Genomic DNA, 20,510 nt, shown 5'->3' with positions numbered 1-20,510 from the left:
AACTAAGACATCGCAGTGGGTTATCAAAGCACACGAGTGTGTCCTTCCAGAGAGAGAAATATTTACAATGCGCTAAACTCATTTTCCTCTGCCAGCAGCAAATGCCTGAGGGCCCCTTCAGCTTCACGAATCATAATAGGAAGAGACTAAAGTTCTTCAGAGATTTAAGAAAATAATTTAAAAATGTATCTGTTAGGGAAAAATGCTCACTGGTGGCAGGGTACTCAATACACCCCAGTCTCAGCTCTTTTCTGCAGGGCCACGCTTTCAAACTGCACGTGCAAATGGCCAATAACCTCCTGTCCTGGCTCCAAGCTGTCCCTCTGCAAGGAGCTCAGGCCTCCATGGTGGGCTGGGCGTACGGGGAGGTGAACAGATGCCCAGGAGATGCCTCGAAAGGAGAGCACAAAACTCAGCACTACCCAGCCCCAAGGTTGTGCCTGGGCACCGGCTGCCTGTTGGGTCAATGCCAACAAGTGACCACAGGGCCCCACAGAGGCCCAGCGGGCACCGGGTCAAATAAAGCTGAAATAAAGTGTGTTAATGTTGGTCTGAGCAGCTGCCACTTCGCAGCAGAAGAGCCAGCAGCTCGGGGGAGTGATTCTTGGAACCAAGAGGCACTTAAACCAATTCCTCAGTTCCTGCAGCCTATGAGAATCATGACTTCTCATCCCTGAATCCTATTCACATCAGCAAAAAGCACCAAAAGCCCCACGCTTTGATAGAGTACAATAAACTAGGAAGGGGGGATTCTAGCTGTACTGTATAGCTGCTGCTTTTCACATTGATATTGTATTATCCCTGATAATTGAAGAGAAATAAGGCTGGATGGACTGACTCCAACCACCACCCTTGGCAGCATGTTTGGTCCAAAATGCTAGAATTATTCTGCTCCCTCCTATCCCTTCATTTTCATTCATTTGCCCTAGAAGAGTCAAATCAAAATGGTAACATACATAAATAAAAATCAAGAGTTGACATAGTAACTCCAGGCTTTAGTATCAATAGTCCAAGAAATAAGAACGCAAAAACCATGAAGTACACCCAAAATGGCCTTGCCAAGGGGTGGGGTGCAGGGCAGGGAATGAAGCTTTCAGTTTAAGCCTTCAGAGCATCACTGACTCGGTAGATTAATTCACAACCTTCAGAGCTTGTAGATGAACGTCTTTCTGGTCTGAAATAACGAAGTGCTTTGTCCTCCCAACACTGAAGGCAGCCCCCAACAGTAACAGAACGGATGCGCAGGACTTCAACTCTGAACAGCAGGGAAATTTAGGACAACTGAGTGCAGATATTGCCAATTTCTACCAGTCCAACTGTGCTTTAAGACTCATTGCAAAGCCTCAGCTAGAAAAAAAGATCATCTTGGGGTATCCAACAAAATATACATTTTTTTTTTTTTTCTGGAAACAGAAGAAGATGAAGTTCAGCTGTCAATCATTTCAGAAAGTTCAAGGAGGAGGTCATCCTCGTCCTTCCCTGGGTCCAGATCAATTTCTGCTTCCAGTTTGCCTCCTGAGATTTCCCAAATCAGCTTCTCAAAGTCGTCGTCTACGGATAGAGGTGCTTTCCCAGCCCCTGTGGAGCTCAACCGGCGGGTTTTCACCACGGCTTGCGACGAGGTCGAGCTCGACACCTCCGACTGTGCCACGGGACCGGCCTGGCTCACAGCGCTTGGGAGAACAACAACAACCATCAGCACAGGACATTCCTCAACTGCAGATCCACTTTCTGGCAACCAGCCCTTAAAAATGCAGTTAATCCCTTTTACACTTTGCACAGGGATTATTATTCAACTAAGATGGGGCTACTCTAGATTCCCATACGCTAATGTTAGCAGATAAATCCCTGAACTGAAAATGTATCTGTGAAAACAGAGCAGCTGGAGATCCAGCAAATAGTTCAATTTTTGTAGCCACAGACATTTTGCTACATTTAATAATTTGACCACTAATTTGACCGTTACTCAATCTCTGCTAATACCTGCTTACTATTTTAGCTATTTTCTATGACGTGCTCTGCAGACTTGGCTCCCAAATACAAGAATTTGATCCTCATCCACCACTTGTCTTTGACCCCACCTCCAGCTTCACCCCATCTTCATTCAGCTCTTCAGATAACCCAAGAAGTCACTGTCAACTTGCAGCATTTTCAGAGAAGTATCTAAATAACAATTCTTGCTTGCTGCTGGATAATTCACTCACGATTTGTCCTAGCAGAGTCCTTATTTTTTTGCTTTTGATTTTGGCATTAATTATTTCAAAACTCTGATTTTTTTCCACATATAAAAGAATGTACAGTGCAAGTGAAAGCTACAGTGACCAAGAAAAATAACAAGTTTTGGTTGTCACCTGTCTTTGGGTTTTTCTCTTTCAGGTTTGGTGACCAGACTATCCTCTGGCAGGGCTGGAACAACATCCTGTGAAGAAGTGAGACAATATTTATTTATGACACACAAGTAAATGACTCCTTAGTAGATGCTTCTTCCACACTGCTTCTCCTCTGGCATTGCTGAGCTTTAGCAAAATCCAGTACCAGGTTGAGGAAAGTTAATATTATTTCCAGCTCACAAACAACCTCATGTTTAAGAATACAACATTAATGGAAATTCCACATAGAAATCATAGAAGAATATTACAAAACACCATCATTTATCTAATAAAGACTAGCAAGGCATAACAATCATCTTTAGACCACTACTGGACTTAAGATGGACCAAAAGACCTATAGAACCCCCTTGTTTTCTATCTTTTATCCACAAGAGTGAAACAAAAACACCAATTTAGTGGCAGACAGCGTCCTTACCAGAGCTGCTTTCTTAGCTGGTGGTTCCATCGTGTCCTCCTCGCTGCTGCTCAGTGGTTTCACAGCTGCCACAGCGGAGGGATGGCTCTCAGCTGCCTTACATTTCAGGGCCTGTTTTACAGGGGAGGTGGCTTTCCCATCCGACAGCTTCATGTTCACCTTGGATTTGGCTAGAACAAAAGAGAAAGAGCTGACATCGTCTGAGCCACAAGAAATATCCAGATCCTTCCTGCAATCCTTCCTCAGATCATTAAAATATACCTGCTCAGTAGACTTGCACTGCCGTTTTCCACACACACACAGCAAAACTTTGGAAAACCTGTAATAAACACTTACTTTTAGCTTTCCGGTCCAGAGGCTGAGATGCCTGTTTCCCTGAGGACACAGCAGCATCCTTTCCTGGGCTGTCAACCCCATCTTCCTGGGATTTCACCAATAACCTCTTTGCAATCTGACAGTTTGGCCCTGATACCACAGTGGATTCAGGACTCCCACATGCTGGGGTTTTAGCTGCTTTTTCCACAGTGGATGACACAGCAGCTGCTTCCTTCAGAAGTTTCTCCTCTTGCTGCTGTTTCAGTTGTCGCTTCTCCCTCATTATCTCTTCCAGGCTCTTCACCTGAACTTTAGAATTAGCTGCACTCTGATCAGAGGACTAGAAAAAAAGAGGAACAATTAGACAAAAATCTATACAGATTTAGTTAAGAAAATATGATTTGCTGTCCCTCTGCAAAGGGTTCCATGTGGAACACAATACATTAGCATAATTCAAATAACTGACTTTTTTTCTTGCTATGAAAATATTGTTTCATATGCCTGCAATTCCCAGCATGAAAAGCTTCTTCAATACAGCAAAAGCCTCCAGCTGTAATCTCTTCCATTCTTGTCAAGCAACAGCCATGCAAACTCCTAATACAGCACTCTCTGATAGACTGCTTACCTCTAATATAAAGTTCTATTTTTTTTCCTATTAAAATGCTTGTCTAAGGTCTTAAAAACCCCTTTGAGTCTGACAGAGTAAGTCACCGAGAGCAAAAACATTCGCTCCCCATTAACCATTAGATTAAATCTTGTGCTAATAGGATTTCTTTTTCATTGTCAGGTTTAATGAATGAGAAGTTTGAGGGCACAATGTTGCCCTAACTATTGGAAGTGATGGGATTTAGACTTAAATTCAGCCCTTCTCCCAAGCAGGGAAAGACAAGAGCTGGGAATACACAGCCAGTTACAGATCGACAAGACAGGACAGAACTTACCAGCTGTTCTATGAATATATACACATGTACATTACATATGTACATATACACACACATAGATATGTATTTGCTCAAGACTCACCTCTGGAGGTGCAGGAACAGCTTTGGGAGGAGGCCTATTCACTTCCACTACCTTCTTATCTCCTCTTCTTCCAGGTGCTTGAAAAACAAAGAAAAATCATTTTCAAAAGGAGAAATAAACAAACCTGGTTATTTTTCTTTCCCTGGAGTGTTAAGTTTCCTCATGTCTAACAGCGAAATCAAAGGGAAGGCTGCAGCACACGTTCATGCACAGCACATTTTATTACCTATTAGCTTTGTGATCCGTAACAACCTCCTCCCTGCCGGTGCAGGTTCGGGTTGGGCCGGTGGAGCTGGAACATTTTCTGCACTCTGTTGCATCCGCAGAGCTTTCTCCTGCTTGATTTCTTCCAAGGTTTTAATACGCACCTCTCCTCCTGGCTTGGCTTTACCTGTTGGCTCTTCTGGCTGTACTTTGCCAGGTATGGACGGAGTTTGCACGCTCTGCTTCTTGGCATCATTCTCAGCCTTTGCCTTCACAGGTGAATCTTCTGCTTTTTGCTTTTGTTCTGCTTTTTGCTTCTGTTCTGCTTTTTGCTTCTGTTCTGCTTTTTGCTTCTGTTCTTCCAATCGCTTGTGTTTTTTTTCAGCTAGGGCTTCTGAGAAGGTTTTGATGCGAACTGCAGCAGAAGGTCTTGCCCCTGGGCTGGGATCTTCGGTTCCACAGGGCCCTTCAGCCTGAGGCTTAGCTTGAGGTTCTCCTCGTCTCTGAATAGCTCTCTCGAGACGGATTTCTTCCAGAGTTTTCACATGAATCTCTCCTGCTGGCTTGGCAGCTTTCTCTGTCATCACCATCAAAAAAAAAAGCCACAAGAAAAGGAGTTCAGCAAAAACCAGGTCCCCAGAGTTTGTTACAGTACTAAGGGAAGTTAATGATCTTGACTATGTCAAGACTATCTAAACCGTGTCTCTCCCTCAGTATCTCTAAGGTTGGCACTTGGTAGTGATTTTGTCCCACTTGGGCCTTCATCTGCTCATGGCCCAAAGCAGGAACGTGAAATCTCGATGAGGCACAAGTGAAAAGGAAACACTCATCAGGAACTAGACCTCTGACAGGAGCCATCAGGAGAGTTCTAACATTCAAACAAAGGGCATAAGGCCTTTTTTAAAACTAACTTGGAGGTCTGTGTGGAAGTAGTAGAGGTTCATGGAAAGGAAAGGCAGATTTAGCATCTAGTTATTACCTGTCTCTGTACTGGTCTGTTCAGAAGGCAAACCCAGCCTCTCCTTCAGAGACCTGGGGACTTGAACTGCAAGGGAGAACAGACAAAATCAGGCAGGCTGCATAAACCTCAGCTTTGTGCTTACATTTCAAAAGTAGACAGCAGATTGCTGCACTGGGATTCAAAGCAACCCTGAGGCCTCAGAGAAAACACAGAGAGAACCAGAAGAGGAAAGCACAAATGGTAAGCCTAAACTGAGGATTTGTGTATCAAAATCGGGTATCTGTTTAATAGCTGTACCTCTCTTTGGTGCCTTTTCAGCATTTTCCAGACTCTCTATCTTCTTTCCTAGCCTTTCAGCGAGGCTGCGCTTCAGTGGAAGGCCACCTTCATCAGCTTCAGGCAGAGAGAAAACAGGAAACACTTAAAGAAGGTTTCTCCAAAGGAAGATCTTAGAACAGTCAAGAAGAAACTTCATTTTTTTTCCAGATATATTTTCTTGTATCTGTCCTCCAGTTGCTAATGCAATTGCCATTTCTACAACCAAAGTGCATGTCTGCCAGAATGTATTTTCTTCTCTCTCATCTCAAACACCCTCGAATCTAGATGAAAGCATCCAAGCAACAGCTCACAAAAAGCTCTTACCAAGGGTGCTTTTCCGTTTTCCCACTCTCTCTCCAAGGTTCAATCGAATTACAGGCTCCTCCCCTAAAACGGCAAAGTTTGGACTTTAGTTCACACAAAACAGCAGCCAGCAAAAATGTTACCTGCAAACCTCCATTTATACACTTATTCTGAACCCCTCTCCCCCAAATATTACAAGATTGCCATATTTTGAGAGTCAAACTATACAAACTAATATTTCACCTGTAAAAATCACTTAGAAAAACACTAATAGTTCTGAGTCCTTGATTCAACTTCCTGCGAAGCTGGTGACTAATGAACCAGAGCACGCATGAAAGCTACACTTCAGGCAGGACGGAAGGTTACACACCATGTAATAAGCAAGATAAATACCATGTGCAAACTCTTATCACAGTTCTGTTCACAAATGCCACTCCTGTCCTCTTTACTGCTTCAAAAATTGGTTTCTTGTGTGTATAACACTATCTCCTATAGCTCTTTCCATTCATCTCTCAGCTGCTTTTCAGCTCTCCCTTATTTGCATGCTGACATTTGGTTTGCCTTTACCCTCTTTTTCTCTGCTGCATTTCATTTAAATACTAATTGTGACCCAGGCTGTCAGTACAAGAGCTCGTGCACGGGTCCCACTGGGCTTCAGGAGCAGTGAAGTCAGGGACACACAGGTCAGGAGTCTGTAGGATGGTGATATATGACCAGCTATGGCTTTATGTCACACTGACAAAACCCACTTTTTGATCTCCTATTGCAACAGGACAAACTATTATTCCTGCAAAGTTTTTAATAGAAAAAGGCAGCACCAGCAGACTAAGATGCCTGAATCAGACCTAACCTTTAGCTTTAGGAAGCTCTGAAATGGCAACTGTGGCATTCCTTATTACCTTGCTTTGTAGATAGTGTCACAGTCCTGACCACTGTCCGAACATTTTCCTTTTCTGGCACAGGAATAGTCTGAGATTGCAGTGGATGAATAGGAACTCCTGAAGGACCTTCTGATCAGAGCAAGCAAAAAGATGAGAATGTTTAGCAGGGGATGAAAGAAAAACACCAAAGAACTATCACAAAGACCGAAAGTTATTAAGTATTTATTGCTGCCCAACACCAAATGACCAGTGCATGGAAATAAGAGCTTGAGCAATCTGCCTCTGATCTGCAATTGAAATTTCAATTTCAAGAAAGTAGCTTTTATGCTCGTGGAGCTTGAGAGCTCCAGTGGAAAGAACAGGTAAGTTTGTTCCCCAAGCAACTTCCAGTCAAAATCAATCGTGGGTCTCTACCCATTAGCGCAAAACAAAAATTTCCTTCTTTTGCAAATAATTATATCACCAATGCAGAGCCAGATACTCATATATATATATACATATATGTATATATATATATATACACACACACACACACACACATATATATATATAAAGCAGCAGAGAAGTTAGTGAGAAAGGGAGGATATCAACTCACCACCTTGCTTTTTTGATCTTTCCTTCAGTTTCTTCAATTTAATTTCTTCAAGTGTTTTTATCCCAAAATTCAACTTCTCATCTGAAAACACAAAATAATTAATGGAACAGAGGCTTAAAGGGATATGATGAGAAGCACAGATCCTCACACTTCTTAGCACCCAGCAATTTTCCAGAGCACTTAGAATCAACCCATGTGCCTCATCCCCCAAAGACATTTGCAGGCATTAAAAGTCCACTCTGTGCTCCCATTTTGGAGCACAAACCTAAGTCAAGGGACAAATAAGGAATCAGGTAGGAATGAGATCATGGAAACAAATAAGTGCATTCACCTCTACCATATACTCTTATATACTTACAATGTACTGCTTTTGAGTTAATTGTCAAGCTCTCCTTTATCTGTCATAAGATGTTACCTACATAAACACAAAGTTTTTCCCCTACAATAAAGGTTTCCTTGGTGTTTTCTCAGAGAAGTAAAGCTCCAATAGCACGCCTACACAATATTCCAGTTGTCTTCAAAAATACACTTGGAAGACAAGTGGGATTCATCCTACTGCAGGTGTTAGAATACCTTGTTTTGTAGTAGCATTAGATTTCCTAGTGGAAATTATCCGCAATCCGTTAGGAGTTTCTGAGGCTGGTTGCTGGACAGGTGTTTTCGTTTCATCTCCTTCTTCAGAAAGTTGATCTGCAGGGGAAAAATAAACCTATTCAATTAAGTAGGAAGAATTAGACAAGAATATCAGCCTGTCTACACGTGTAACTTGCACATGGACGTTTCAGTCCATGCTCAATATTCTACCCATATTCTTAACTGGAACAGAAGCAGTTTTAGATTAAAATAATGATAATGACTATTTTTATTATAGGCTGGACACAATTTTTGAGAAAATCAGGGAGGGGACTTTCAACAACACCAGCTGAAACAAGATTGTTTCTAAGCTTTCCTCCAGGACAGGGGGTTCTGGACACAGCCTGCCAACCATCTAGTGGTTCTTGCAGGAAAATCAGTTAGTTTTCAGATACTCCACAATTTACGTGTTCATTTATGGCACAAAAGCCTCAAAAACCTAAAGTATGCTCACCATCATCATCTTCATCATCATCTGCAGCATTGATTACAACTGGAGGATGTGTAGGACTTGGGACATTTTCAGAGTTCTCCACTTTCATTACTCCCCTCAGCTGCGGAGAGGGATTTGACTGGACAGAAAGTTTATTCTGCTGCAGAGACAGCTGAGCTGCTTTCACATCATCTTCCGCAGACTCAGGTGGACCTGGCAGTGTAGCTAGAGGAAGAACAGGATCATTTGTAGTTTGGTCATTTAAAACTTTGACCCCAATGTTGCACTCACTGAATAAAAATGGCAGGTAAGAAAAGACATTTACCTATCTGGCAACTGAATCTACCCCCTCCTTTTCCCTACTCTGTCACTGGTTACACTGTGAAAAATGGCTTTACTTTACACACAAAATCTCCTAAAACTACTCACTTTTGCTTGGTGGTAAGAAGAGGCCATCCACGTAACGTCCCTTGGTGTGATGAAAAGCACAGTTGGATTTCTGACAGCCCACTGGCTGATTCTCCCAATAGCAAGGAATCTCGCTGCGCTTTTTCTAAAGACAGAAGGAAACAAAACCTCAGTATTTCATACATTTCAGGGTGAAAATTTTGCATCTAAAATATTATTACCCCCCGATTTCCTTCCACATCACCTGTGGTGCTGCAGACCTGTTTTACTTTAAAGCAAACGCATCTATCCTGCACTTAGAACAGGAAAAAATGCTTTACTGATTTATTTTGAAAGTACACTGTAAGGCAGACACTCACATCAATTTCCATATGTCTGAACCTGCAGATATTCCTGAAACACCGACCCTCCTGCCAGAGTGTGCAGACTGTTTCATTCCCCAGAGCAGCTTCGCAGTGGCGGAAGGGGCAACTGTCTCCCTGTAACCAAGAGGAAAAGAACAATAAAAGCAAACAGTACAGCCTGAAAATGCTCATTAGAATCTGGATTAAATTACCTAAAAATGAAGTTACTAAAAATCATTAATTAAAAAACAGCCAGTCATACCTTGTTACACGTGGAATAGAAATAGAAATAGCAATCATCTCCCTGGTTAGCCATGTCGACCGAATTCCCAAATAAAGCTGGGCTACAAGCGTCGTCTCTCCACAGGGACCTCCTGCACTCTTGACAAGTGCTGCTTTCACTCTTTCTTGGGCTGAAAGTCTTCTACAGGCTTGATCAGTGAAATCTTCTTTTAAAAGTAACCCTGAAAAAAACATTGACAACTGGAATAAAAAATCTGATTACAAAGTTGGAAGCATTTTCCAGCTTTTGTCTGCTAAGCGAATTAGTCTCAAGAGGGATGCAACACCTCAAAATCAGCTGGCTTCAAAAATATCCCCGTATTAAAACAAATTTCTGTAAAATTGCATGAATTTGTCATAAAGGCTTCTCTTCTACACCCTTAGCAATATTTATTTGCAGCAGAGCATAGGAAAAAAAACACAGAAATGTTGCATGTAGCTCTAATCACAGCACTTGAGTTCCAACAAGTGACCCTACAGTAGAGCTATCAGTCAGTGATTAACTATGGGTATTAAACGATTTCAACAAAACGCAGTTTGACACATGAAATATTATTTTCCAATAGCCCTAGATCTTCAAGTTCACATACCTGGACAATCTCAGCAAAGGTACTGATCTTCCAAGACTTCCAGTTAACTTCTCCTGTAGGCCGAACCAACACTGAATCCGTGAATTAATAATAAAGGGGTAGAAAGAATTTTCCTCCTCACATTGCCAAGGGAACCTCTCATCCACAATTCAAACTTAGGATGTGCTTTTAAACATCTTACAACTAATGGAGGAAGCAAGTCCATTTGAATACTCTGAGAGACTGGAGACAGCCAGGGTTAGTTAGCTCTTCAAAAAATAAAAATTAAAAATAATGAAAAAAAAAAAAACCCAGTTCATTTAAAGATGAACTTGTGACTCAAAGTGGCTGCAAAAATGAAGATCCATCTTCCACAGCCGGACAATTTATATAAACATATATTTTTGTTTTAATTTAAAATTCAGTAAGTTCCAATTTCTGGTCTTCAAGATTTCTTCACCTATTAAGAAAACACAAAAACCTTCCCCCATCTTTATTACCTGTATAGCAAAAACATACTTGTGTGTATAAATACACAAATATGCATATACATATACACATATGTGCTTATACACACACCAACAGTGAGTCATAATAAAATCAGCAAGAGTGGTAACAAAAATCACACATTTTGGCTATTGGCCAAAGACAGTGCAGAAAAAGTGTCTCATTTTGAGGGAACTGGCAAAAACGGAAGGGCTACTTGATATTTTGATGAATATCTGAGGCTTTGAGAGTGATTTGGGGGCCAGCACACAAATATGCATGCTGAATGTACATGCATACAGTATCCACGTATCTATACACACAAGCTTGCACAGTATGTGTTGCATGATATCCATGTAATCAAGACCACCACTTGTAGCCCGGATCAGGCACGTAGAGTTGCAATCAGTTAGGAGCAGGGACACGGGAGATCAAGGATACAGCAAGCTCGGAGAGGCAGGGAAACGCTCGCTTTGGACATGGCGTGGCTGCATGATACCAAGATTTTGGAATTCTTTGATTATTTTGTCCAATTATTGGGTTTTTGAATATACATACGGAATTTTACAGGAGAACAAATACTAAGTTTGCCATCACATGCTGTTCCCTAATCCAGATATCCACCATTATCCATTGCTGTAATATCAAGGGTTGGAAAGGACAGTTTTGGTCCAATTCTTAACAGCAAATGATTTTTTTGATAAACAGAAGCTGAAATTGGTTCCATTTAGCCACAAACAGGTTTTTTTTGTTGTTTTTTTTTTTTTTTTGATAGGAAGTCATGACATTTTGCTTCTTTTAAAAGACAATAAATGCTATAAAACCTGCAACCAGACCAGATTTAAAAAATAATAAAGTGATTCTGATCCCTATCACTAAATGCTACACATTTCTGCGCTAAATAATTTCTTACTCTTTTGGACAAAACTGAATGAAATTAATTTCTTATAAATTAATAATAGAAGGTTGGACCTTTTACTCACACAAACACTAGTGAATTTTCCAGGATATTTTTTTGGCAGGGAATTTTCCCAAATCTAAAATAAAGAGAGGAAAAGTTGGTTTCTTGTATTAGTTATTGGTTTCGACTGCTTGACAAAGGGGATTAAGCGCAAGGCTTCTCCAGCACTGCAGTGATCACTCCCTTCTGACCTTTAGCATCCCAAAAAACAAACTTTGTGCCATACAAATTCCTACGCAGCTTCTAAAAATGACTGGTGCTCTTTTGCATGGACGCCTGACAAGAAACATTTTGCCAAGTGTGTTACCAATATCGGTGTTAATTAAATGTAATTTCAAGCACATTTTTTTTTCCAGTTTGCACAAGCCAACACTTAAACAGATGGTAATTAAGGACCATTGCTTTGCTGAGCAGAGGTACTGAAATACAAATCAGAAGGAATTCATGGTCTAGAAGGTGGCGTTTCTTTTCCTTAAGAAGAGGGAGAGGCAACTGTATAATGTAGGGTTCCTACATCCACCATGAAAAGAAAAAAAATGCCCCTATAGCTGTAGGTGTTTACAATGCCCGAGCAGGTCAGCTGCTTAAATTTAACCCATTTTGCTTGTTGCCTTCCATATTCCTAAATACACCCCGAATGCTGTTCAGAATTTGAATCTGAATGGATCTTGTTTAAGAAACAGGAAGAAAGAGAACTAAAACAAAACAAAAGCTCAGGGCTATACATTGCAGAAAAGTCCTTTCTTAAATAGAAAAAGTTAACTCAAAACTTACTTTTTCTTTTAACTGAGGTCAGTTGACTTGGCAATCTGAGTACCAAACAAAAATCACCTTAACTAGCCCTTGAAAACCCAAATAAAAATGAGTAACTCTGGTGCACTCAGCAAGTCTCCCAGAAGCTGGTAAGAATTTTAATGCCCTTTCTTTTTTTTTTTTTTCCCTCCTTCCAGAAATGTAGCAAAGTTTTCCTATTAGGATTGAACTGTGCTTACCATTACGAATTCATTTTAAATTTCCAGCTTGGTGACAAGCAATTGTTCTGTACTGAACTTACAGAGGAGAAAAGAGGGGCACAATTTTCTTTTTTTCACTCCAACAACTGCACGAAGGGAAGATTTTTCAGTCCTTATAGCACTGTGCTTATTAACTACAGATTTATCCACGGGAATTTTTTTGGACATAAAGGACAAACCACTTCACTTTTGGCAGTCCCTGTTCCTGGCCTACTTTTGTGTGCTTTTAATTCTTTATAAAGCAGCAAATATGCTTAGCAACCTTGTTCATAAGGGCAGTAGAGGTGTCCGAAGACAAGAAGGAAGAGCCCTAAGAACTGCATGATCAAATCCCATTTGTTAGAGCCCCTAGAGCTGGAAGAGCAACATGCACTAGATGTTAAAATTTTCTGTAAGAAACAGTGCATAAGATGCTGCATATATGAACAACACACACTTGGCTCTTTAAGTGATCTGAAGCACAGAACAATCTCCTGCTTAAAACCTCCTCCCTCCTACAAGCGATCTCATCCTTTGTAGCAAAGTCCAAAGCTCAGAGTAGAGCAATCAATACTCTCTACATTTGCTTTAATAAATTCTCAAGAGTATCTAATTGCAGACTTGGTGCACGTTCAAAAACTGAGCAGGGACAGGGGACAAGATGTCACTCAGGAGCCATGAAGAGCAAGGTGGCCAGCGAGGAAGAGGAGCTGGAGTGACCTGGCCTTCTTCCCCAGCAACTCAGCAGAGAATTGGTTTCAAGACTAAAATCATCCCTCAGATCAAGAGCTATAAAAGCACCTTTGATTTCAGGCTTTCCACACAGCTTGCAAAGTCAGGAGGAGGCAACGTGAGGACAGCAGCGTTTCAGCAAGACCCATGAACAAGCGGCTTAAGGATGTCACACGCTGGGGACCTGTGGAATGAGTTGAGAACAGCCCCGACCACCCTCCCAGGAAAGGCTGCACACACAAGTTGTGCTCCACCTTCTGCTGAAGTTGCTCTAACACATGAAAGGAAGATGTCTGCTGAGTGGCTCTTTGCTGCTCCAAGAGATCCTGTGGAAAATGCTTTGCATCCTGGGATGCCTGAAGGATTTGATGGGTTTTAGCAGAAAAAGCAAAATGACAGCAAGTCCCTTAAGATACTGCTAGGATGTTCCTGGTCCTCTCGTGCTCAGAGGAAGCCCCAAACCACTAAACCTAAAACAAACGTAAAACATGGCACTGACAACAGTGCCAGGGGGTTCATAATTATCAACAGCTACAAAGCCAGGGTGAGGGAATTAGGGAAAAGCCACACCAATTTGGAAACTGGGTTCTTATAGGACACTTGCTGCTGTAGATTTTTTTTAGCAAAGTCTAAAACCTCCTTGTTTTCTAAAAGGGAACTCCTGCTGCAGCACTCTGAGGAGCTCAGTGTATCACAGAAGACACCCCGCAGGTCATCGTGGTCACGCAGTCTGTGATGGGGTCCACACATCAGTTGCTAAATGTGTTTTTCTGCATTCCGATTTCTCCAACACACAAGCACCTTTGCAGAAAAGGATGTTCTAGGCGACAACTGATCACACAGTGCTGCAGCCTGTAGGAATTGCTGAAAATTGCTGAAAAGCCTCGGTCCAATGTGCAAAAGGGACGACTTGCAGATGCGACGGTCTCTGGTGAGTACCCAGCTTGTTGTGGCTTTTTTTTCTTCTTCTCCTCCTCTCTTCTCCTCAAGCGTATGCTGGTGATGCCATACCAGGCAAACCAAGGATCAACACGGACGAAATCCCACAAAACGGAACCCTTGACTCTTCCTCTAGGCAACGGCACACGCTTCAACACAATTCTCTCAACAACAGAGCTCTCTCCATCTTGCTCAGCAGCAACAGGCACAACATGTGCAGCTGCAGCAGTACCCGCGGGTCCAAATCCTTAGCAAATTTTTTAGATGGGACCTTATGCTGTTGTTTTAAGTGTGTGGCTTTCCCTTAGTCCCTAACCCCTTCCTCCCTATGCTATTAGGTGGCTCTCCCCTGCCTTTCCCTCTGCCCATCATGAATTTCCCCTCTTTGCTGTCAGAACAGGCCCTGGAAGTAAATTCCAAATGGAGGGCACTGGTGAAGCTGCTGCAGATGCTCAGCATGAAGGAACACACACTCATTCCTCTCCTGTGTCTGAAATCAATGTCAGGCCCTGGCAGCAACTTGCTGGGGGAGTAATGACAATTTGTCTTCCTCACTGAAATGTTTCATTAAATCTCAAAAAGAGGCCGTTTCCCCTGGAAAGCAGTGACTTGGAAGGGTGCCATTTTAGATGAGAAGGTACAGCAAGAGGAAGTTTTTTCTAGGCTAACGCTCTTCCTGAAACACTAGGCCATCCATATTAAAAAAAAAAATGCCTATCAAATTCTTTGGAAACAAAAAACAAACATCTTTTTTTTTTCTCCTTTTCTTAAACAAACTAAAGGAGAGATTACAACAACTGGGTGCACCCAGAGTTAGTCAGAGGCGGGGGGCAGCTCTGCGGGCAATGGAGGGGCCACGCACCCCTCGTGCACAGAGCTACAAAGGGAAGGCACGAGCTTTTCGCTGGAGATCATCTATCCCCTTAAGGCCCTGCGTCGGGATCCGAAGGTCGCTCAAGTGACCGTGCCTGGAGACACCCCAAGGCGCCTCTTGCGCGGGGAGGCCGCGGAGGCCGCAGGGAAACGGGGGAGCGCTCAGGGGAGGCCGGAGAAAGGGCAGGGGGAGCAGCGGGGAGGCCCTGGGGGCCTCGTCCGGAGCCGCCGGGAGCGGCTCCCCGCTCGCGGGAGCCCCTGGGCGCTGCTCCCTCCCCGGCGGAGCCCGAGCGGCCCCGCAGAAGCGGAGGGAGAACCGGGAGGAGACAAGGCCGCGGCCTGGGCGCTGCGGCCTGTTCCCCCTGAGGGGAGCGGGAGGGCCCCGGGGCCTGGCGGGGGTGACGGGGGGACCCCGGGCCCTTCCCCCGCCCGCGGCGGTCTACGAACGGCTCTAGTTACCGGCTAGCAACACTTTACCGAACCCCTGCGGAACTGCCGCCGCCGCCTGCTCCCCGCGCTCCGCCGAGGCCACCGCTCGGGCCGTCGCCTGCAGCCACTGCCAGCCTCAAAGATGGCGCCCTTCACATACGGGCACCGCCGCGAGCCCGCTGCCAAGATGGCGGCCAACGCCGGCTTCGACGCGTCCGATTCCGCCCGCTTGACGCTCTGGGGGCGGAACCGCCCTCCCTACGCGACAGCGAAGAACGCGCGGGCGGGTGCCGCCCAACGGCGCAATAACCGCGGTGCGGGCGGGAGCCGCGAGCAAAGCGGAGGGGCGCGGGCGCGGGCGGCCGGCAAAGCTGTGCGAGCGGCTCTTTTCTCCTCCTCCTCTTCCTCCTGCAGCTGCCAGGGGCGCCCTGAGTTACTCTAGCACTGAACAAAACCGTTCACTAAGGAGGGAAACTGCGGGGGAAAAAAAACCCTTCCCATCTGTGTGCCGCAGACACAGCATGACTCTTGCCCTCTTGGGATTTTTGGGTTTAAATCTCTGCATTTTGGGCTGACACAGGCAGTTCGAGTCCGCCCAAAGCTTTTGCTAGGGCAGGAGGCTTCATGGGGCTCAAGGCTTCAAGGGGCTCCATGGCCCCGAGGTCTTGCTGCAGTGTCTAGACCTGGGGAGGGGACAAGAGGTGGCCTCGACCCTGCTGCCACCAAGCAGGCAGATCCAACCCACCCATTCCGATCGGGATTGGGAGCATTCCCAAGGGACCCGTGTGCTCCCAGCATCCCAATGTGCTCCCAGGAGCATTCCCAAAGGACCCGTGTGCTCCCAGCATCCCAATGTGCTCCCAGGAGCATTCCCAAAGGACCGTGTGCAGCATCCCAATGTGCTCCCACGCGGAGTTACCACGGCGGCCTGGAGACTGGTGGCACCTCAGAGCCAAGATGGAGGTGGCCGCGAGGCCTCCATGCTGAGGCGGCACCAGAAATTCGGCCCTGGAAAAGCTCCTTTGCATGGAAAAAAGGGGCCCACAGGCCAGTTCCAGCCTCAAGAGCCCCCCATCATGGTGCAAACACCCTTCTCCACCTCCCATCCCTCTTCCCTGGCGCCCGGAGGCGGCCGCGGCTCCGTGTTAGCCCCCCACGCACTCGCGCACTGGTTCTGCTCAACAGCCAAAGCTTTTATTGATCGAAACCATCACCCTGCGGCCCCGCTCCTTTAATTAATTTTGCATTTTTTAATATGTACCCCCTTTCCCCCCGACACGACCGCTCTTCCATTGCCTCTGCTCAGAGCCTGGTTTCTCAGAAGCAGCTCACGGACAAGTCATTCCCGTTGCTTTTTCTCCCAAGAACCATATAAATTACATGCAAAACATTGTACAGAGAGATTAATATCAAAATGCAATACAGATCAGGTGCACTTTAAGCTGGACTGTAGGATATGGCAAACACACCAGGGTACATATTGCTTTGAAACCACCATTTTTTTTGTTTTTTTGTTGTTTGTTTTAAATGGCATGCATACCACATTATATTCAGCCTGTTATTTCGTAGTTTTCTGTCTTTTATACAAAAATACCAGTGCTTAGTATACGAGTTACCGGGGAAAAAAATAAAAGGAAAAAAAAAAAACATATCTGCGTGCTGTTTTTGATAGGAAGTTTTGTTGTAAGAGCGCTGCATAAATATATATACACACACAAATGTCGGATTAATACTGTATATATATATATATTTATTTAAGGGGAGGAAATAAACTAAAGACAGTTTTAGCCATGGGCTTTGCCGAAGGAAAACGGAGCTCTTGGTTTGGTGCTGTTGGAGCAGGAGGAGAAGAGGGAGCAGGCGAGGCCGGCGGGCTGGAAGATGCCGGAGAGGAACAGCCACGTGCCCAAAATCTTGGTGGATGGGACGGGAATAGGAGCGCTGTGACCGCAGGGGTTGAGCCCTGGGCGGGAGCCGGGGAGCGAGGTCCAAGCGCCCCTTTTCCGAGGGGCTCCGGTGGCTTCGAGGCTGCGGTGCCTCCGAGGACGGTGCTGGCGATGGCCCCGGGCTCCCGTTTTCCCGTTAAACCCAACGTCTGCGACCCCAGCAGGGTTAGAGGACAGCGGCTGCCCATGCTAAAATGTGGCTTCGTTTTTTTCCTTCTCGAGATAGGTTCAGGTCTCCTTTTTCCCCCCCCTCAAAGCTTATTGCACAAAACCTTTGAAAATTGTCTAGCTTCTGTGCAAATAATAATAAACACGAATTGCAGAATGCCAGGGCCTCAAAAGGACGGTCCAGCAATGCACGCAGGAAGTGAGGTGATGTCTTTGGTACCAATTCGCCAATTTATTGAACAGAAAACCACCACCACCAGAGACCCTAGGATGCGCAAGAACTGGATGCAAAATTATGTTCAGAGTGTTTTAATAACAAAGCATTCCAAGGCAAGTTAACACGGATCACAGGGTATTACTTCAGTTCCTGTCTGGCATGGCACTCTCCCCCGTGCACGCTCGTGGCAGTTCAAATAAAGCAAAAATCTCCCCCTCCTTCAAGGCATCTTGCAGAGAAGTCCCCAAAAGTTCATGCCGCCGGCCAGGCCTTTTAGCGTAGAGCACCAATCTCCCCCACCGGCTGTGTAATGTCCTCAATAACTTAACCCAATAGTCATCTGCTGCCAGTATATCACGGAAACTAAATAGAAAAAAATACTTTACAGAAGATGTATGCACAATAAACGCTTATACTTCAAGCAACCAGCCATACCAACATAATTTATATAAAAAAACATTTGTGTCATCCAACTAACATCTAGTATAAAGATGGCTGCTCAGAGAAAAGGAAGCTGACTGGCATCCAATCGCTGATATACTAAATTACCTGTCACTTTGAACCGCCGTCGCGCGGCCACGTGCCAGCACCGACACGTGGCTCAAGGCTTATTTTTTCCTTTAAACAAAATACATATGGCTGACGTAAAAATATCAGTTTCTGATCTAAAGAAAACTATATTTTTTGCATAATATTTATATATAATTATTTCTCCCCCTCCTAATATGGAAACTAGAACAACAAAAATATATCAACTAAAGAACAACCAGACCCTTGTGGCAACCTGCCAGTCACAGATTTCCGGGAGTGACTTTAAAGAGCCTCCAAAGTTAGCTTTTTGATGTTTTTTGTTGTTTTAAGTCTTTTTTTCCCTAAAACAGGTCTGAGGTAATAAAAAAATATCAAAAGAAACAAACAAAAAAAAAATCAGTGCCCCCCCCACAAAGTATTCAATAAATATGTAAGCTTGTAAGAACACCTTTTTTTTTTTTTTTTTCTTTTTTTTGCAAGTATTTAAAATAGAAAAAGTGATCTTTTTAAGCAATGTCATCTCTAGAACGGAACAAGCTCCCTTTTCCTTTTCCTCTCCTGTCGACTCGGGTCCGGCTTGGGAAACCCGCCGGCCCCGACCCGGCCCCCCTGGTTCTGCCCAAGGTGCCCTCTGAGCTCGCGTGAAGGACGGAGGGGGGGACAGCGACGGGGTTGTCTGCATGGGGGTCTCGACACGGGATTTGCAACCGAGATGGGCAGTGGTGGCAACTTCTCGCTGTTGGCAGTGTAGGGAGCCCAGTGCCCACCAGCACCGAGGCGGGAGAAGGGCCTGGGAGAGGAACGGAGCCACCTCGTCCTTCCTCCCACCCCAAGGAAGGGACACGTCGGTGCTGGACTGGGAAGGGACCCAAGACGTTGGGTTTTGGTTGCTGTCGTTTAAGGAACACTTATTTCTTGGCAAAAGGACTGGGCTCTCGCGTGGCAGGCGGTGCTGCAGGCAGTGCTTGGAGAAGGCACGGGAGATTCTGCTGTGCGTTCTTCAGAAAACGAAAATAAAAAGAAATCAGCCACCCCCCCGTCACTGAGACCCCTCTGCTTACAGGCTGGGCAAAGGCAACCTCATAGAGCCACTTACAACCAGGTTCTGGCCAAATCCAACGGGACAAAGGAGAGGAAGCAGTGGGGCTTCTTCCAGCCTCTTCCAACTGGGGCCAACAACTGGGAATGAACCTACAGGAACCTGCAGTGAAGAAACTAAGCCCAGGCAAACCCAATCTCCTGGTCTGGGCCATTCTTGGCTTTGCAAGGGGGGCGGTTCAGAGAAAAACTGCCCAGGACAACCAGGCCTTTGGAGAGAGATGGTTAGGAGAGACCTGTGGCCATCTCCTTCCTTTCCAGCAGCTCCAGAGCCCACCTGGTTTGTCCCTTCTAGGACCTATGGCTTGACCCAGACGCTCATTCAGGGCTCCTGAAGAGTTCACCACAGCTCCTGCTCCATGGTAGGAAATAGTTAAGCCTAAATGCACAAGCCACAACATGCAAGGGCCAAAAGCTCCTCTGTTCCTGCTGGCAGGAGCTGGAAAGGTTTGCGTGGCTCTTCCAAGACTTTCACAGCTATTCAAGAGCAGGAGAGGGGTATTTCTTAACATCCCCCAGGAGGCAGTCCCATGTCTCACGATCCCGGGGTTTCTCTTCACCACTCTCACACTGCCAGTTCACTTCCACCTTGGTTTTGTTGGAAAAAACCCCAACATCTTTCAAATCCAGCAAGGTGACAGCAAAGTCCCCTTCATCCCTTGGTCTAACAGCTACTGCTTTGGAAATCGAGACACGTGCGGTGCCTGCACACACAACTGTAAAGGCTCCAAAAAGGTACCGTTTTTAGAGGTGGAAGACTGGTGTGCATCCCTGTATCTACCAACCTGCAGGTAAACACCTCCCCTGGCTGCTCAATTTCCGCGCCACGCTGCTAGCTCCCCCGCTTCCACGTTACCAGGGGCCAATTTCACGAGCAAAGGAACAAACCCCAACATTAGGAGAAAAATAAACAGAAAAAAACAAACAAAAAAACAAACCTTAGAAACCACAAGTGGAAAAATAAAGTCACAAGTGCACCCCCAGCCCTCGGCGGGGAGCGTGCATGTAAGACTACGACGATCTGAGCTTCCTTTGAACATGCATTTCTCAAAGTGAACCCCCCC

At 45.0% G+C, this 20,510-nt stretch overlaps 1 protein-coding gene across 5 annotated transcripts; it reads right to left on the bottom strand.

Annotated features, from left to right (window-relative positions):
* Positions 1-974: 974 nt before the first annotated feature.
* On the bottom strand, positions 975-15,623 carry ZC3H11A (zinc finger CCCH-type containing 11A). Of its 5 annotated transcripts, XM_088526865.1 has the most exons (19): positions 15,535-15,570; positions 11,544-11,597; positions 10,096-10,148; positions 9,486-9,687; positions 9,239-9,358; positions 8,901-9,024; positions 8,493-8,696; positions 7,979-8,095; positions 7,406-7,486; positions 6,829-6,939; positions 5,951-6,013; positions 5,606-5,701; positions 5,327-5,392; positions 4,370-4,924; positions 4,144-4,220; positions 3,142-3,460; positions 2,806-2,975; positions 2,352-2,419; positions 975-1,673 (listed from the first exon to the last, which is right to left on the bottom strand). In XM_088526865.1, the coding sequence occupies exons 4-19, from the start codon at positions 9,537-9,539 to the stop codon at positions 1,427-1,429; spliced, it is 2,472 nt and encodes an 823-aa protein (XP_088382991.1). In that variant the 5' UTR covers positions 9,540-9,687; positions 10,096-10,148; positions 11,544-11,597; positions 15,535-15,570; the 3' UTR covers positions 975-1,426. The 5 variants fall into 5 exon arrangements, with proteins under 5 accessions (XP_088382991.1, XP_088382992.1, XP_088382993.1 ...); XM_088526866.1 differs by lacking the exon at positions 11,544-11,597 and having other exon boundaries at positions 15,517-15,623; XM_088526867.1 differs by lacking the exon at positions 11,544-11,597 and having other exon boundaries at positions 15,535-15,587.
* Positions 15,624-20,510: the final 4,887 nt, after the last annotated feature.

This window comes from Tinamus guttatus, unplaced genomic scaffold (genome assembly GCF_059628265.1).
Source record: "Tinamus guttatus ecotype Peru unplaced genomic scaffold, ASM5962826v1 Tinamus_guttatus_pri_ptg000259l, whole genome shotgun sequence".
Classification (NCBI taxonomy): domain Eukaryota; kingdom Metazoa; phylum Chordata; class Aves; order Tinamiformes; family Tinamidae; genus Tinamus; species Tinamus guttatus.
Note: the sequence above shows the minus strand (reverse complement) of the source record. Positions and strands in the feature narration are given on the sequence as shown.

Bases quoted from the DNA above. Each gene is read 5' to 3' on its own strand.
- ZC3H11A (XM_088526866.1), bottom strand. From the start codon at position 9,539: ATGGCTAACCAGGGAGATGATTGCTATTTCTATTTCTATTCCACGTGT. The intron at 8,697-8,900 runs GTGAGTAGTTTT...TTCTTCCTCTAG, and splicing joins CTTCTTACCACCAAGCAAAA to CTACACTGCCAGGTCCACCT. The intron at 6,014-6,828 runs GTAATAAGGAAT...TTGCCGTTTTAG, and splicing joins GACACTATCTACAAAGCAAG to GGGAGGAGCCTGTAATTCGA.